At 44.9% G+C, this 17,579-nt stretch overlaps 1 protein-coding gene across 4 annotated transcripts in view; it reads right to left on the bottom strand.

Moving 5' to 3' along the window:
* col4a4 (collagen, type IV, alpha 4) overlaps positions 1 to 17,579 on the bottom strand; it is an 83,782-nt gene that overhangs the window by 452 nt on the left and 65,751 nt on the right. For 3 of the 4 annotated variants that reach the window (XM_078247224.1, XM_078247225.1, XM_078247227.1), the window contains exons 39-47: positions 17,255 to 17,326; positions 16,847 to 16,975; positions 16,122 to 16,229; positions 15,881 to 16,036; positions 13,436 to 13,681; positions 10,466 to 10,582; positions 8,523 to 8,711; positions 6,235 to 6,518; positions 1 to 5,586 (exon numbers count right to left, since the gene is read on the bottom strand). The exon at positions 1 to 5,586 is cut by the window's left edge and continues 452 nt beyond it. In XM_078247224.1, coding sequence (XP_078103350.1) covers positions 5,323 to 5,586; positions 6,235 to 6,518; positions 8,523 to 8,711; positions 10,466 to 10,582; positions 13,436 to 13,681; positions 15,881 to 16,036; positions 16,122 to 16,229; positions 16,847 to 16,975; positions 17,255 to 17,326 — 1,565 coding nt within the window. In that variant the 3' untranslated portion in view covers positions 1 to 5,322. Of the gene's footprint in view, positions 5,587 to 6,234; positions 6,519 to 8,522; positions 8,712 to 10,465; positions 10,583 to 13,046; positions 13,281 to 13,435; positions 13,682 to 15,880; positions 16,037 to 16,121; positions 16,230 to 16,846; positions 16,976 to 17,254; positions 17,327 to 17,579 lie in introns of those variants that run through there. The other variant, XM_078247228.1, reaches the window with a different exon arrangement.

Here is a 17,579-nt window from a genome sequence, read left to right on the forward strand (position 1 = left end):
CCCCTAGGGGTACTCTGGAGGACTGCAGGGGGTACGTGTCCCCCTAGGGGTACTTTGGAGGACTGCAGGGGGTACGTGTCCCCCTAGGGGTACTCTGGAGGACTGCAGGGGGTACGTGTCCCCCTAGGGGTACTTTGGAGGACTGCAGTTCCAAGGCTTGTTTTTTTGTCGATATTTTTGCCGCCGTATTTGAAGTTTGTCAATTTCACTTTTAGAAGTTTTTTGTCCCTTTTGTCCTGACCTATTCCTGCATTCTCTCTTCTTTTGTTGCCAAGTTAGAGATTCACTGGTTCGGAGGACTTGTCATAAACAGGTTCGTGCATTTTATTTTGTAGGAGGAAAGGGAAGCAGAAAGGGGGGTTTTACCGTGTCATCTTTTAACAAAACACACAATGTAACATCAAATACACGTAGCACCAACATTAATTTCAGGCTAAATAAATACTCTGATGACATTTACAGTAAAAATATAAAACGGTCGAGCTCAAACATATATTTACAAAAATCACAGAGAGATAAAAACACAGAACCAGAACCACAGACAGAAAGAAATAACACACAAAATATGGTTCCTAAATGACAGGAAAAGTCACTTGTTTCTCCTCAGTTCGTCCTGTTAACTTTGTAAATACGAAAACATTTTGGTTTGTGACGCGACTACAAACCTTTAGTCCAACTATCAGACGTAGAGATAAATATTCAAGCGATTTATGACACAAAGAAACAGCGACGACTCTGATAAAAGGTGAAGCTGAAGCTTCTGGTTCTGGTTCTGCAGCTTTCTGTTGAGATGTTCGAGGAGTAAGGCCTCCTGCACACTGGCTGCGTGGCGTCAGCGTGTCGGCTGGGTGGCCTGAGCGTGTCGGCTGCGTGGCGTCAGCGTGTCGGCTGCGTGGCGTCAGCGTGTCGGCTGCGTGGCGTCAGCGTGTCGGCTGCGTGGCGTCAGCGTGTCGGCTGCGTGGCGTCAGCGTGTCGGCTGCGTGGCGTCAGCGTGTCGGCTGCGTGGCGTCAGCGTGTCGGCTGCGTGGCGTGAGCGTGTCGGCTGCGTGGCGTCAGTGTGTCGGCTGCGTGGCGTCAGCGTGTGTCGGCTGCGTGGCGTCAGCGTGTGTCGGCTGGGTGGCGTCAGCGTGTCGGCTGGGTGGCGTCAGCGTGTCGGCTGCGTGGTGTCAGCGTGTCGGCTGTGTGGCGTGAGCGTGTCGGCTCGGTGGCGTCAGCGTGTCGGCTGGGTGGCGTCAGCGTGTCGGCTGCGTGGTGTCAGCGTGTCGGCTGCGTGGCGTCAGCGTGTCGGCTGCGTGGCGTGAGCGTGTCAGCTGCGTGGCGTGTCCGTTTATATTTGGGCTCCCATGGTAACAGGTTAGAGCTTACACACTGCTTGCATGACGCGCACGTCTCGCCGAAAACGCGTGCATGCTAGAAATAGAACCAACGCCTATTTTTCACGCCACACGCAAGCGCGTTGGAAGCGTTTCCAGACAGAATAGAACACGAAAAGATGTCTATATGTCATTTAGACACTACTACATATTAATAAATGACATGTTGATGTCTGAAAGTCTCGAGGTTTTGACATAAATGTAATTTTTTTTTAAATAATTATGGATTTTCTAAATATTGCACCTGTCCATCCAGAAGGAAATATTCTGGAGCCTATTTCACCGTCAATACTGCCGACGTTGTCTTCGCTGTAATCAGATCAGAATATATTTATATTTATGTTTATGGGAAACATCCATGTGTCCAGACAAGGCTAGCAGCAGCAGCGCCGCGTCAGACACGTTTCTGGCGTGCAAAGACATAGAAAACGCCACGCAGCCGACACGCCACGCTCACGCCACGCAGCCAGTGTGCAGGAGGCCTAACGGGACAGATCGTCACAACTCGCTGCTCTCTTTGGGTTGTTTTTTATTAATCTTTTTTTTACACTGAAACTGAAGAACATGAATAAAGAACGTGAAGTTTATTTCAGCGAGAAAACTCCAATCTGAAACAAATGTTCATAGTTTTTTTTTTCTCTCCACAACTCATGCTACGTTTACACGTGGCCGGCTATTTTCATAAACGGACATTTCAACCTCTCCGTTTTCAAAAAATAACATCGTGCACAGCTGTCAGTTTTCAGAAAAGTGTTTGTTGTACTATATATATATATATATATGCCGTCAAGAGCACGCCAGACCTGTAGGTGGCAGTGTAACGAGAAGCTCAAGCCCAGGTTAGCCAATCAGAGTCCCGAAAATCTCAGTTTTTCTCAGTTTACATGCAAACCTGCAAACGAAGTTCTCCGAAATCTCTGCTCTGGCCGGAGTTTTTTAGAAAGACTCGTTTTCAGAGGCAAATTCTCCGTTTGCGTGTAAACGAAGGGAAATGTCTGTTTTTCAAAAATAACCACGTACGTGTAAACGGGGTATAAAACATATTCAGTTTCCTGTCACAGAGGAGCAAAGAAACTCGAAAATATATATAAAAGTTTGACTTTTTCTTAATAAAAAATGACTCGACTGATGATCGATGATCGACTATGAAAGAAAAACATATTTTTGAGGTTAAATAATTTGTCAAATGTATTCACAGCTTCTCATGCGATTCTCTTAGTACTTTATTCACAAAAAAATACTGACTGACCAAAGCCTCTCAGCTGACCAATCACAGGCCAATCAGAAGGGTTTTCAGTGCACTTCTGGGCGGAGCTGGAGGCGGAGCTAAAGGTTCACTCAGGTCTGTCGCTGCCTGATCGATCCGTACCGGAAGCCAAATTTGACATTTTCCCAACACAGAGACAGACTCTGAAAGCCACGCCCACCGGGAGGAGAAACCACGCTCCGTTGACTTGTATTGTGTGAAGGTTTCGTCCTCTTTATTCACTACCTACAATGCAGAGAACCAGGCGTTTTCCACCAAGAGATTTGTGCGGTTTTGTCTGTGTTGCTTGTGGTACTTATCCTACATTTCCCATGAGCACTTATGTCGTGACGTGTCGCACAACCGTCGGCTACGTGTCTAGCGCGCGGTATTGATTACGAGCTACGCTGAAAACGGCGAAGATGAACGGAACGGCGCAAAACAAACGAGAGGAGCTGAAATCAAAGTAAAGCTTGTTTGAAAAAAAAAAACACAAACATGTGGCCTGTGGAAAATCTGATTGGCTGGTAAGTTTAAGAATCTACTAGCCGTGTTGGCTGGTGAACAAAAAAGTTCATTTAAAGCCCTGCAAATATCCAAATGTCAGTTTAAGGCTAACTATCTGTCTGTAAATTAAGCTAACACACGTTACTGTGGATATAACGTTGGCTAAGTGTCTCCCCATTCTCTCTGCTGATTCCTCACATCTGTTTCCACTTTTGTCTTCATAAAAGCTCAGTTTTTTGGCTCGGCAGCTTATAAAAACTTAGGGAGTGTGCCTATGTTCCCACAGCCCTATGGTCCCACAGCCCTATGTTCCCACAGCCCAATGGTCCCACAGCCCTATGGTCCCACAGCCCTATGGTCCCACAGCCCTATGGTCCCACAGCCCAATGGTCCCACAGCCCTATGGTCCCACAGCCCAATGGTCCCACAGCCCTATGTTCCCACAGCCCTATGTTCCCACAGCCCTATGGTCCCACAGCCCTATGGTCCCACAGCCCTATGGTCCCACAGCCCTATGGTCCCACAGCCCTATGTTCCCACAACCCTATGGTCCCACAGCCCAATGTTCCCACAGCCCTATGTTCCCACAGCCCAATGGTCCCACAGCCCTATGTTCCCACAACCCTATGGTCCCACAGCCCAATGGTCCCACAGCCCTATGTTCCCACAGCCCAATGTTCCCACAGCCCAATGTTCCCACAGCCCTATGTTCCCACAGCCCTATGTTCCCACAGCCCAATGTTCCCACAGCCCAATGTTCCCACAGCCCTATGTTCCCACAGCCCAATGTGTCCACAGCCCAATGTGCCCACAGCCCAATGTTCCCACAGCCCAATGGTCCCACAGCACAATGTTCCCACATTTCTAAGATTTTTTGTGGGAGGATAGGGCTTAAAATGTCCTAGAAATGTGGGAACATAGGGCTGACCCCAAAACCTAAGGGTTCTCGGTTCTCTACATTGTTGGTAGTGAATACCGCCACACAGCGGCTTTTAGGCGTGTTTCTGTTTGTTTTCTATCGGACAGAATAAAGAGGACAAAACCTTCACACAATACAAGTCAACAGATAGCGGAAAGTTGTTTCCCCCCAGGTGGGGGCGGGACTTACATACGCACTTGTCGTTTTCTTTGGCAAAGTAATAAGCTGCCCTACTCTGCCTGTGATTGGCTAGTACTCATTGCCTTCGCTGGTTGGATTGGTTAGGGTTTAGGCATGAGGAGTGAGACATCAGAGCCAATCAGAGGCAGAGTAGGCCGGGACATGTCTTCGCCATTCTAGGAAAACACAGATTGGCGTACCAGAAACCCGATTTGTTCTACGTGTGCGTGCGCAAAGATGGTATCAAGGCAGTGACCTCGATTGGTCAGAGCATAAATTGGGGTTTTCCGGTACGAATCGGGTTCTGATGAGGAGAGAAAGTCATGTCAACACCACCAACCAATCAGCTGCTACATCACACCATGTGACGTGCAAAATATTGGTGAAAAACATCGGGCATGTGCAATCTCTAAAAGCTGTTTCCTAGTTTAACAACGTGTTTCCCAAAAGCCCAAGGCGACGTTCTCCAACTATAAGGATTATTTTCTAGATGAATGGATGAGTAGTTTGGTCTCTAAAATGTCAGAAAATAGTGAAAAATGTGGATCAGTTTCCCAAAAAGCCCAAGATGACGTTCTCAAATGTCTTGTTTTGTCCACAACTCAAAGATCGTCAGTTTACTGTCACAGAGGAAAGAAGAAACTAGAACAATATTCGATATATATCACACAAGTTTGACTGTTTTTACATTAAAAAAATGACTCAAACTGATTAATCAATTATCAAAATAGTTGCCGAGTTTGCAGCTCTTGCAACAGGTTTCCATTACCAGGCAGATGTTTGGTATGGTGTCTGAATTGGACCAAAAAAAGTTGCCAGTTCCCTAAATCAGCAGGTGTGTTCATACATATATCTTGTAAGGGGGGGAGCACATAGATACATACAAATAGAAATAGATTTTTTCTCAAAATATTTAGACTTTTATTCTCAAAATATTCTGACATTTGTTCTCTGAATATCCATGATTCCCACCCTAAAGACACCTGTGGTGATCTGAAAAGCACTGATTGGTTGGCAGTGTTGAACATGACAAGTGTGTCCTCGCAGAGACAAACAGAAGCGTCCGGTCCGTCCTCTCAGACTCGGCCGTCTCGTCCTTACTCCCTCATGCAGACGCTGCACCTGCCGATGCTATCCCTCTGCTGCCAGCCCTGCGTCAGCGTGGAGGAGGACGCCGAGCTGTCGGAGGCCGAGGCGGCTGTATCCACTCGGGTCAGCCAGAAACTGTAGATGTTGGCAAAGTAGTGGCAGGTTCCCCGCGGGCCCTGGCACTCCACGAAGGGCTGCGCCCGGAAGTCTGCCAGACAGCTGCCGGACGAGGTCAGAGACTGGCCGCCGCCCTCGTCTCCGGCGCCCGTATGCTGCAACACACACAGGAAGTTACATCATCAGCAGGGGTCGACCGATACTGGTTTTTGAGGGCCGATGCTGATTATTAGTAGTTAATGAAACCAATATTTGTAAAGTAGCAATGCCACAGAGTGGAAAGTCTTAAAGGTGTAGGAGGTAAGACTTCTTAAACTCCCTTTCTGTCATATCTGCTGAAACTGACCCCATGTTCCAGTAGAACTACAGGAAGCAGGTCATTAAAATAATCTGGCTCCTCTGGCTCCACCTACAGCCTGGAGTGAGATAATTGGCCAGGGTGAATAATCGGTCCATCCCTAATCAGCACAGTGACTATTTGCCATATTAGTAGTGTAGAAGAAAATGAATTACCATTACAGTTTTAGTCTTATCTTATCCTAGTATTCTCTTTCCTATCCAACTGCTGTGCCTTTAAAATAAACATGGATATAAATGTGTAAAGATGGTGGATGCATTTTAACGACCTGAGACGTAGCCATTGCTTCCCTGATGTCTCATTAACATCAAGCAACAGAACCAATGAGTGACTCAGCCTTTTGTTATAACTGTCATTTGTGATATACTGTGTAAGTAGGAGGCCTGCTGTTGTTGGGGATATTTTAGTGTTAAATTGACCCTGCTTGTGCCTCTGAAGTACCCACCATGAGGAAGGAGTATCCGGTCCAGAGTCTCCTCCAGCTGGGGGGGCAGTCTGGCTGGGTGGAGGTCTGGCTGTGCAGGGCGATGGGAGAGGAGGGAGCTTCACACACCACGCAGCGGCTGATGTGATCTTCGATGGAGGCTCCGCCCACAGGCAAAGTGGGCACGGCCGCCGTCGTCGACAGCCAATAGGATTTATCGTTCCGGCTGGCGTACGAGCAGGTTCCCATGTTACAGGAGGAGAACGGCATGGTGGAAAAGACCCGCATACATGACCCCGCCTGACCTGGAAACATTGAACGTACAGATATTAACTAAAATACAATTAAGCAATAGACAGGCCTGTGGTATGTTGTGATATTATTCTCAAGAATGACAATATCGGGCTCTATCTTGCACCCGGCGTAGCACAAAGCCCGACCCAAGTGTCTTTGCTAGTTTAACACCGACGCAGCTGTCAATTTCCTGTCCAGCGCCCACGTCGTTTAAACAGCAAATGCACCTGCACCCATCTGTGCGCCCATGGGCGTGCTGGTCTTACAGGGAGGTGTGTTCAGGTACATTCTGGGCATGCTGGTCTTACAGGGAGGTGTGTTCAGGTACATTCTGGGCACGCTGGTCTTACAGGGAGGTGTGTTCAGGTGCATTCTGGGCGTATTGCTATCTTGAGGCAGTAGGAAGTGATGGCACCATTGACCAACAAAAACCTGGTCTAAAGTCAATAACGCAGCATTTCATTGTTATTTTAACAGAGCATTAGTAAAATGCTCCTAGGCTCGTGCACAGCACGTGCACACTATGCTTGTTACACACACAGGGACGCACAGCAGCACACACACATGCAGAAGATTACAAATACAAATATTACGGTGCAGATCCTCCATCATAACAGCAATGCTCCAAGGTCCAAACGCGCCTGGCTTTTAAAGGGAATGGGAGATGATCTCTGATTGGTTGATTGCATGTTACACCCAAAACACACCTCTTATTAATGAAGACACTAAGGTCAACCCTTTAGAACCATGCACCTGGCGCCCGGGCCTTTTTTTCCGCCGTCAAACTAGCAAAAGTGGATTTGGACACGCCCTAAACGCACCTGCAGCAGGCGCTTCACGCCGTGCGCTTATATCGTTAAAATAGAGCCCATCAAGTTATAGTCACATTCCAATTTAAATAGATTTTTATAAATAACTAATCACGTTCACAATAAAATCGGCCGTCCTGGGCTGGCATCCCGCACCGAGGCGTTGCTATGAAACGCAGCTCAGGTAACGTTAGCCTTCAATAGCAGCTAGCACAGACTTTTAGCAAAGACTATTTGTTTTGCTCAACGCTAAAGAAAGTCACACTAACTAAGCAATGGAGGCAGTGGCAGAGCAGCAACTTCCATGTTCTGAGAGGTAAAATGACTGTTTTTGTCAAAGGGGTCTGGTGGCTTTGCAGAGAGCAGAGATAACGGCTTCAGTTCCCCCGTCGTAAAGGGTCTGACAGCAAGGTGAAGCGCTGAAATTATTCTGAATACAGCGTACAGTAAAGGGATACTTTGCTGACTTTCGGCACCCAACCCTAGTAATTACCTCGCCTAAACCGGAGCATTTCCTGTCCAAGCTGAAGAATCGGGCTAGCCTAGAAATCTAGACGCACCCTAGTGAATGTAATCTGCAGCCAGGGTCGTCTAGCAACTCTCCGTTGGCTTGCGAGCTGGAAAAACCAAACTCTAGTCAGGCCAATCACATCGTGTATAGAGTCGGTGGGCGGGGCTTAACATAATGACGGCAGAGTTGCGACGGTTCTGCGTGAATTCCCTGCTACTTGAAAACAAAGAAGATGGCTGCTGCTGCTGGAGAACAGTGGTCTTTGGAATCGGCTTTGGCCGCGACTCTGGAAGACTTGGAGTTCAGCTTTTCTTTGAGGAAAGAACAAAGAACGGCACTGAAGTCATTCTTAACAAAGGAAGATGTGTTCGGAGTTTAAAGTGTCCTCTATCAACTAGCGTTGCTCTGGTTGGTTGTAGAGCTATCCTATTGCGTGCAGAGGGAATCTGAAAGACAACCATTTATCCCGCCCCTCGGATTGAGGCCTGCCAATGGGGAGTTCCCAGACCCCACATCTTGATGTGGGCCTGGCTTGTCAGGCTAGGATCGGGCAGGTTTAGAGCAAGATTTAGGTGATGAGGATGTTTTTTAGTGGCACTGAATTGTTTGCGAAACCAAACTCTTAAAAAGGCCAAATACAATATTTAGTTCAACAGCATGGAAACCAATGGATGTGTATGTTTCTGTGTTTATACCCAAGTCCTGAGTGTGAGCCTTCTCCTGACCCTCCAGGTACAGCAGGCTGTATCCGTCCCACAGGACCCTCATGTTCAGAGGACAGGAGGGAACCGTCTTTGATTGGCTGTGCATCACCAACAGGAAGCCCATGTTGAAGTTTTTGGTTGATCCAGGCGCGCCGCGGTCACCCATTGGACCAGGATCACCTGAGACACAAAGAACAAAGGAAGTTTCCGTATTGTGTGTGTCTCTGTATTGTGTGTGTGATTTGTACTATACTATCTGCTGCAATAGCCCCATTGGGGGACAATAAAGTAACTTGAACTTGAACAAGTGCACCATTGGTTTTTAAGTTGCAGTTATTGACTATCTTCAAAATCAACATTCTTCAAACTTGTATATTTGAATTTAAAATGAAATACAGATAATACAAAGTTCCTCTGGACCGGAAAAACATTTACAAGAAATCTGTCATTCCCTTTGGAATAACCGCTCTGAACAACATGAAATAGATACTGTAAAGCTGCTATTTTGTATGATTTAAATGTGTTTGTATATTTTAAATGTACATTGTTAATGAGCCGAAGGATAAATTCTTTCCCTGCTTTGGGACAGACAGTAAAGCTATCTATCAATATAAAAAAAACAGACCTTTACCTTATTGTTTTAGATATTATTTTGTTCACAATTCACGTTTCCATAATTACCAAACAAGACAGGCTAATAATATTCATCTTCCTTTGCACAAAAAAACAACCTGTGGTCAGTTTTCTATAAAATTTCGTGTTCTAGTGATTTTGTGGAATGGAAATGTACATTTATGGGTTCCTCTGTTTCATTTTCTGTTCATAAAAATAAATTGATGTACAGATCACAGATGCATAAAAACTAAGTAAAGCAAACCATCAGCCACATACAGTACATGCATAAAGACAAATGCTACAGCAGACTGAGGCAGCAACCTAGATGGTTAAAAGCTGACAATTAAAGCAAACAGTCACATTAATACATATAAACCAACCAACAGTAAAACAAACACAGACAGGCAGACTTATGTAACTAAGGATACAAAGTAAAGACATTTCCTAAAATAACAACTAACGAAAACAACCCTCACGTGTATTTTGTATTTCTTAAAGGTCCAGTGTGTGGGAATGTCTCCCGTCTAGCGTTGAGATCATATATCAACTCTCTCGCTCCACGCAGTTCAAAGTACGTATTACAGCTACGGTAGCCTTCACGCTTCAAGAAGACGGACTCTTGCTCTTTTCAAGAAGACTCCTGTTCCTGAAATTTTAGGATTTTGAATACGTGTGTTCCTCCATGTTTCCTTCTTCAAACTAGCCGGGGCCGGGAAGCTACGATACCCGTTAGCAGCGTTAGCAGCAGCTGAGTTTATCATGTGACAGAGAAAACATGAAAGGTGGAGCAGTATGTCCTGTATGTCCCTTAAACACACACACACACACACACACACACACACACACAGGTGGAGCAGTATGTCCTGTATGTCCCTTAAACACACACACACACACACACACACACACACACACACACACACACAGTAGAGCAGTATGTCCTGTATGTCCCTTACACACACACACACACACACACACACACACACACACACACACACACACACACACACACACACACACACAGTAGAGCAGTATGTCCTGTATGTCCCTTACCGGCTAACATATTTCAAGATGGAGCATGAATATGGAGCGTCTACCTCAGTTCATGCTAACGCTAATGTAAAATGTCAAGCCAAAAGGAATACTTGGAATTGATGGTGGTGGAAAATATTCATGAAAAATGACAAGTTTGTGAACAGGCAACACAGATTTAGATAATGAACAACTAAACACGTTACACACTGGACCTTTAATGTAATTTTTATTTTGTGTGTGAAACACAAACATAAACAGTCAGAGGGACAGACAGAAGGAGGTCTTACCTTTGTCTCCCACTACTCCACTCTCCCCCATCCGGCCTGGCTCTCCTCGGTCTCCATCTGGACCTTGGGGCCCCAAAGAGCCTCTCGGTCCCTCAGGCCCGATGTCCCCATTCCTACCTGAAACACATCATCCATCACCTTAACGATCAGCTGCACTGAGACTAAAACTGATGTTAGAAAGGCAAAGTAAGGCAGCTTTATTTGTGTAGCACATTTCAGCAACAAGGCAATACAAAGAGCTTTACATAAAACATTAAAGAGCAGCTAAAAACTGTTAAAAACATCCATTAAAAATAGGGATGCACCAAATCCAGATTTTTGGGGTACGGCCGAATACCAAATCCACTGGTTGAGATTCTGCTGAGTCCTCGTCCCGTCCTCAGTCCATGAACACAGTCAACACATTAATGAAGTAAACAGTGACTGTCCTTCCTTTGCCGTACCTGAAGTTGCTGCATTCTGGCTGCTGTCTGTAGATTCCTTCATGCTCAGCTCGTATTCTTCCAGATGTTTCATACCAGATGTTGTAACAGCGGTGATGTTGTGTATTGTTTAGGGTCCTCGCCACCACCAGACTAATCAGCATTGCAGATTGAACATGTAGCTGGACTTGAATGGCCTTCTTTTGACTGAAAGTACTGCCAAACAACACTTTTTCTGCTCACCAGTTCCATTTCCACTTCCTCTCAGCCTGCTGCATTGAAGCTCCACCTACGTAAACACCTTCCCGTAATCAACGGCGCCGTCATTACGTCGACCAGCATAGCGCGCGTAGTGCAAGCGTAGGTTTCAGTTGGATATCTATTCAGTTCATTGTTGGATATATATATCAGTTGGATATATATATATATACATATATATATATATATATATATATATATATATATATACATATATATATATATACATATATACATATATATATATATATACATATATATATATATACATATATATACATATACATATATATATATATATATACATATATATACATATATATATATATATACATATATATATATATATACATACATATATATATATATACATATATATATACATATATATATACATATATATATACATATATATATATATATATATATATATACATATACATATACATATATATATATATATATATATATATATATATATATATATATATATATACACATATATATATGTAATCAATGGCATAGGCGTCGGTTCAGGGGGAAAAAATTCTAAGGTTCGGAAGAAACCAAACCCCGTCAAAGCACATTCCATCTATGATTTGTTCAATGCACTTACTCAGTGTTTGTATCGGACCTTAGTCCCCTGGTAATTAGGTTATGTAAATATGTGTGTCGTCTGCATAATATGGTAACTTATTTTGTTGTTTTTCATAATCTGAGCCAGAGGAAGCATGTAGATGTTGAACAGAAGATGCCCCAGAATGGAGCCTTGGGGAACTCCGCAAGTCATATTGGTCGGCTCAGACGCGTAATTACCTATAAACACAAAGTAGTACCTGTTCTTTAAGTAGGATTCAAACCAGCTTAGTACTGTGCCAGAATGTGTAACCCAGTTTTCCAATCGGTCTATACTATGTTGTGGTTGACTATGTCCAATGCAGCAGTGAGATCAGGTAAGACTGAAACTTTGTCAATGTCTCTGTTTAAGTGGATGGCATTGACTATGTTTACATGCACAACAATATTCCACTAATATTCAGAATATGACAATAATCCAAATTTGATACGGGTCATGTAAACAGCATATTCCGGTTGGATATTCAGAATAAGGATTTTTCCAAATATAGCATTTTCAGATTAAGATGTGAGATAATCTGGTATTATTCTGGTTTTAGAGGCATTCTTTGAACATGTATACAGCGCATTCGGAATATGCGTCTCAATCAGGGTTTTACTGCAGTTTACTGCCTGTTTACGGCGTACAGTCAGCTCTGTGCGTTGCTATGGTTGCTGTACACAAACCAACCAGCCAGCAGTTTGCAGGGCTGCAGACCCGATAAGCAGGAGAAACACAGCTATTTTTAAACATTATCAAAGACTTGGATATCAACAGGTTTTTGGATATGCGCCGCCCTTTTTTTGAATCTGGTTGAAGGAATGAAAGAGGGACGCTGTGTTTGCACGGTCCAACAAGTCCTCCACCGCTGGAACACTTCGAAAAAATTGTATTTTTCACGACTACATGTAAATGGGAATATTAGTGGAATATTATTTTCATAACTTGTGTAAACAGCTTAGTCGGAATATCGTCTTTGTCAGAATAAGGGCAAAAACCAGATATTATGTGCATGTAAAGGCTGCTATTGAAGACCTTAACAAGAGCTGTCTCAGTGCTGTGGTGTTGTCAAAAACCTGACTGGAAGGCAACAAAACAGTTGTTTAGTGCCAAGAAGAAGTAATGACGTAGAAAGCTGTTTTAATGATTCTAGTAGTTTCACATTTTATTTTGAGAATTTTCATCTGCTGCTTATTCAGCTGAACTGGTTCTGTAGTTTATTATTTGGAGTTGAACGTGTTATTATTGTCTGCATTATTATTACTATTACTCATTGACTTTTGGAAAGATGTTGCATTTATTTTAGTTAAAATACAGTGAAACCGTGAAACAAATCAACAGTGAAAACACATTGAACTGTGACATTTCCCTTCATACTTTTCCTGTTAATTATTGCTGCGATGTGTGGTTTTCCAGCTGCACAGAAAAGAACAGGAAGGATCTGCAGCGAGTGGTTAGGGCTGCTGAGCGCGCCATTGGAGCACCATTGCATTCACTCACAGACATCTACAATGGTAGACTGCAGAAGAAAGCCAGTCGTATCTTCAAGAACATTACACACTCTGGTCACTCTCTGTTCTCTCCACTGCCCTCTCGATCAAAATTGGATTGATTGCACAGCCCTATCTGAAATAACGGAAAACGTTTTTAACGGGACATGTTGATGATTCTCACCTTTGGGTCCCGTCCGGCCGCTTTCTCCCTGGATGCCAGCATTTCCGTCCTCACCGGGGGGGCCAGGGGGTCCTGAGGAGCCAGGTGGCGCCGGATGGTAAGAGGGGTAGGAGACTCGTCCCTTTTCCCCCTTTGGACCCACAATTCCAGGAGATCCCTTTGGTCCTGGAGGCCCAACGGTACTGGTACAACCTCCAGGACCCTTACCCCCAGGTAGACCCATCAGACCTGCAGACCCCTTCAGACCTGATCGCACACACAAACGGAGAGACGTAACTACGTGACAGGCCATGATGAGATGTCCTGATATACAAAAAGTAAAGGCTGAAGACTTGAGCCTATATCAACGGCGTTCCACTTTTGGGATTGCTAGAGTACCGTCGGAAATTCCGCCAGATGTCCCTCTTTTCGGCAAGATGTCCGTCACCTTCCTGTTTCTTTGTGTTGGCGTTCTAACCTCTGGTGGATTTCTGAGGACTATGGTTAACTGCTCCTCAGATCTCTAAATACAGACAGCTAGCTAGACTGTCCAATCTGAGGTTTTCTGTTGCACGACTAAAACTACTTTTGAACGTACACACGTTCCACCAAAACAAGTTCCTTCCCGAGACTATTTAGCAGAGGCACCGTGGCTCTGTCCGGAGCTTAGCAACCGCCCAAGACGATTGTGATTGGTTTAAAGAAATGCCAATAAACCAGAGCACGTTCTTCTCCCATTCCAGAGTGCTGTGTGGACTAGACAGACCTTCCTCCGCATTGCTGTGGAGGAAGGTCTGGCAAAGCGAGACTATGTTTCCTCTAATTAGTAGACCGAAACTGAATCTTAAGATTTTTTGTATGTTTTCAGCGGGGATCCAGAATGAAAATCTGCGGAATTTAGCATTGAGTTTTTCTGTTTTGGGTGGAGATGTGTTAACATTCTGAGTTTATTTTAGGGGACTTTCACCCAATTGGCCCATATTGCAGAATTGACAATAAAGTTGACTTGACGTCTCATTTAGTTGTGTTAAATTGCACTAGAGCTGGTTTTCCCCCTTGGTGCAGTTCGTTTGGGCAGGTGAGAATGCAACAATCACACTCGATGCGCACCAAAAGCGGACCAAACAAACGTACTGAGACCTTCTTGAAGAAGTAGTCTCGGTACACTTTCAAACCAACTCTAGAGCAGTTTGTTTGTGGTGAGAACAGGATCCGACCTCAAACTGACTAGGGGTGGAAGAAAAAATCGATTCTCAATCGATATCGATTTTCAAAAAGGCAATAACGATTTTTTTTATTATAAAAATATTCATGTAAGACAATGGTTCACGTTTTATGTTGTGTTTAAACCCCCTACCGCTAGATGGCTATGCTGAGACGCACCACTAGTGTCCTTGCCTAGCAGTGCCTAACAGTCCCTAACAGTCCCTGACAGTCCCTGACAGTCCCTGACAGTCCCTGACAGTCCCTGACAGTGCCTAGCAGTGCCTAGCAGTGCCTAACAGTGCCTAGCAGTGCCTAACAGTCCCTGACAGTGCCTAGCAGTGCCTAACAGTCCCTAACAGTCCCTAACAGTGCCTAGCAGTGCCTAACAGTGCCTAGCAGTGCCTAACAGTCCCTAACAGTCCCTAACAGTCCCTGACAGTGCCTAACAGTGCCTAGCAGTGCCTAACAGTCCCTGACAGTGCCTAGCAGTGCCAAGCAGTTCCTAACAGTGCCTAGCAGTGCCTGACTTTTTGCTAGAAGCTAACAACATAGCTATGGCTGAACTTTGGCCTACTTTAGCATATAAACATTAGCTCACTAAGAACCTGTGAACCACAATCCCAAACTGGCAGTTTGATTTTCTGTGTACTGAGTTGTTTACCTACTATTTACCTACCTACATTTTTGTTTTTCTAAAATTATACTATAAAAATCCCAATATGTCGCCTTATGCACAGTTTCGAAATATATTGCAATATATTGAACCGTGACCCATGTATCGTGATATGTATCGTATCGCCAGATTATTGCCAATACACAGCCCTAACACTGACCCAACTGCTGGAAAAACAGCTCATTTTTGGAATATAAAGGCTGCCGTAGTCAGGCATTTTGGTTTGTTTCACCAATTTATAAACGTATTCGTACAAGAGCAAACCGTGTGCGGTGAAAAGGAACCGAAACTGCTTAAACAAAAGACTATAATGTACAATTTTTGCCTTGTTTGACTGACTTAAGATCTGCAGAAAGTCTGCAAAACATTTAGCAGAATACTGCGTCTGCAGATTACGTGTGTCCCTGCTAATTAGTCTCTATGTGCACACCTTGGAGCCCATTTTCTGTATGACGCATCAGTAATGTTACCATCAGCTTAATATTTTTTAAGCTCAGACAACCATCCGGATCGGGGTTGGACTTTGAAGTGATTATGGCCACACAGGGCATTTAAAAAATCTCTCAGATACATGGAGAGAGTCTGACCTTTCAGTCCTGGATTTCCGGGAATGCCTGGCGGTCCTTCGAGCCCAGGGGATCCCTTTGGACCCGGTGGCCCGTGGCTCCCTGTGTCCCCGTTGTCCCCGTCATCTCCCGGAACCGGATGGTTAAGACCTGGCTCGCCCATGTCACCAGCACACCCTGAAACACCAAAACAAAGATCAGAGGTCACCCAGGATGATGCTAATCTGGTAACGTTTATTAAACCTGAATGATAAGGTCTGACCTGGCTCTCCATCTGCTCCTGTACAGCCAGGATCTCCACGCGGCCCGGGAATTGGATCTTTACAGTCTTGTCCAGAGTCACCCGGGGGTCCCAAAGACCCTGGTGGTCCTACAACACATAAAGACCCAGACAGTCAAACTAGGGTTGCCGTTACACCTGAGCAGGTTGGTCCAAAAAGACTCCCAAATCCCTTCCCACTCCCATTTCGTTCCCTATGTTGTCTAAAGTTACCAGACTGTGTGTGTGTGTGTGTGTGCGCGCACACAGCTGCAGCGATGGCCCGAGGGAGCGAGAGCAGCTCCTCTGCTCTGCCGTGCTGATGTTGTTGTGTGAATGCAGCGCTGCAGAGGCGTTTGTCTCTAACTGCTGGGGGGGTTAGGGTTAGGTAGTGACAATTTTTCGAGACTCCCGCGGTTCACGGTATTCCCAATCAACAAACGTATTGTGAGTTGTAAGTGGTTCTCTTTTCTAAAACAAAATGCCTCGCAATCGTTGGCCGCACTCACCGCATTGCAGCATAATTTTTTAATTTAATCTCTGGCTCCGTCCCGCTCGCTCCCGTTAATTTCTATGCTTTATCCGTCCCGAACACATTATCGACAGTGAAATTGACCCGCGGGAGTCCCGAAAAATTGTCACCCTCTAGTGTGAAAGCGCCCTAAAGTTCTGATCTTTAGAGGGATCCCTGCAGGCCTGTGATATCCTGAGTCAGACTTGCCACTGACCTTTGGTTCCTGGGGGGCCTCTGGGTCCAGGCGGGCCGGGCTGGGATACACCAATGGGTCCTGGAGGACCAGGGGGTCCTTTATCCCCTGGAAGACCTGTAGAACCTGGAGGACCAGGCACACCCAGACCTAAACAGAGAGACGAACGTTACCTTTGTGATGCTGATGACACATCCAGTGACTACACTTTATATCAAAACTAATGCCTCAGAAATATCTTTAACCATACGCTATTACACTAGAGGTGGTTAAATCACACACTCAAGTGTGATTTTGCAGTGGTTACACTGTGTGTGTGTGTGTGTGTGTGTGTGTGTGTGTCTATGTGTGTGTGTGTGTGTGTGTGTGTGTGTGTCTGTGTGTGTGTGTCTGTGTGTGTGTGTCTGTGTGTGTGTGTGAGACTCATACCTCTGGTCCCCATGTCCCCCTTCACTCCTTTCAGTCCGTCCAGTCCGTGAAGTCCCAGCGGTCCAGGAGGACCTGACGCAGAAAAAATCATTCATAAAAAGCAGAATGTCAACTTATTTTGAAACTTACTCACACACCTGTGCACTGAAATCTGTCAGATCAACATCGATCGATTATCGAGTATTCCCTCATCTCAGGAATGACTTATCTGGAGTTTTTAGATACACATGACATGTTAAAACCAAAATAAAGTTTCCCCTCCTTCACTGAAGGAACAGATTGAAGTTGAATCTTTTCTCTTTGCTACTTGTTAGGTTAAAACTAT

Source organism: Sander vitreus, chromosome 3 (genome assembly GCF_031162955.1).
Source record: "Sander vitreus isolate 19-12246 chromosome 3, sanVit1, whole genome shotgun sequence".
In the NCBI taxonomy this organism is placed as follows: Eukaryota; Metazoa; Chordata; class Actinopteri; order Perciformes; family Percidae; genus Sander; species Sander vitreus.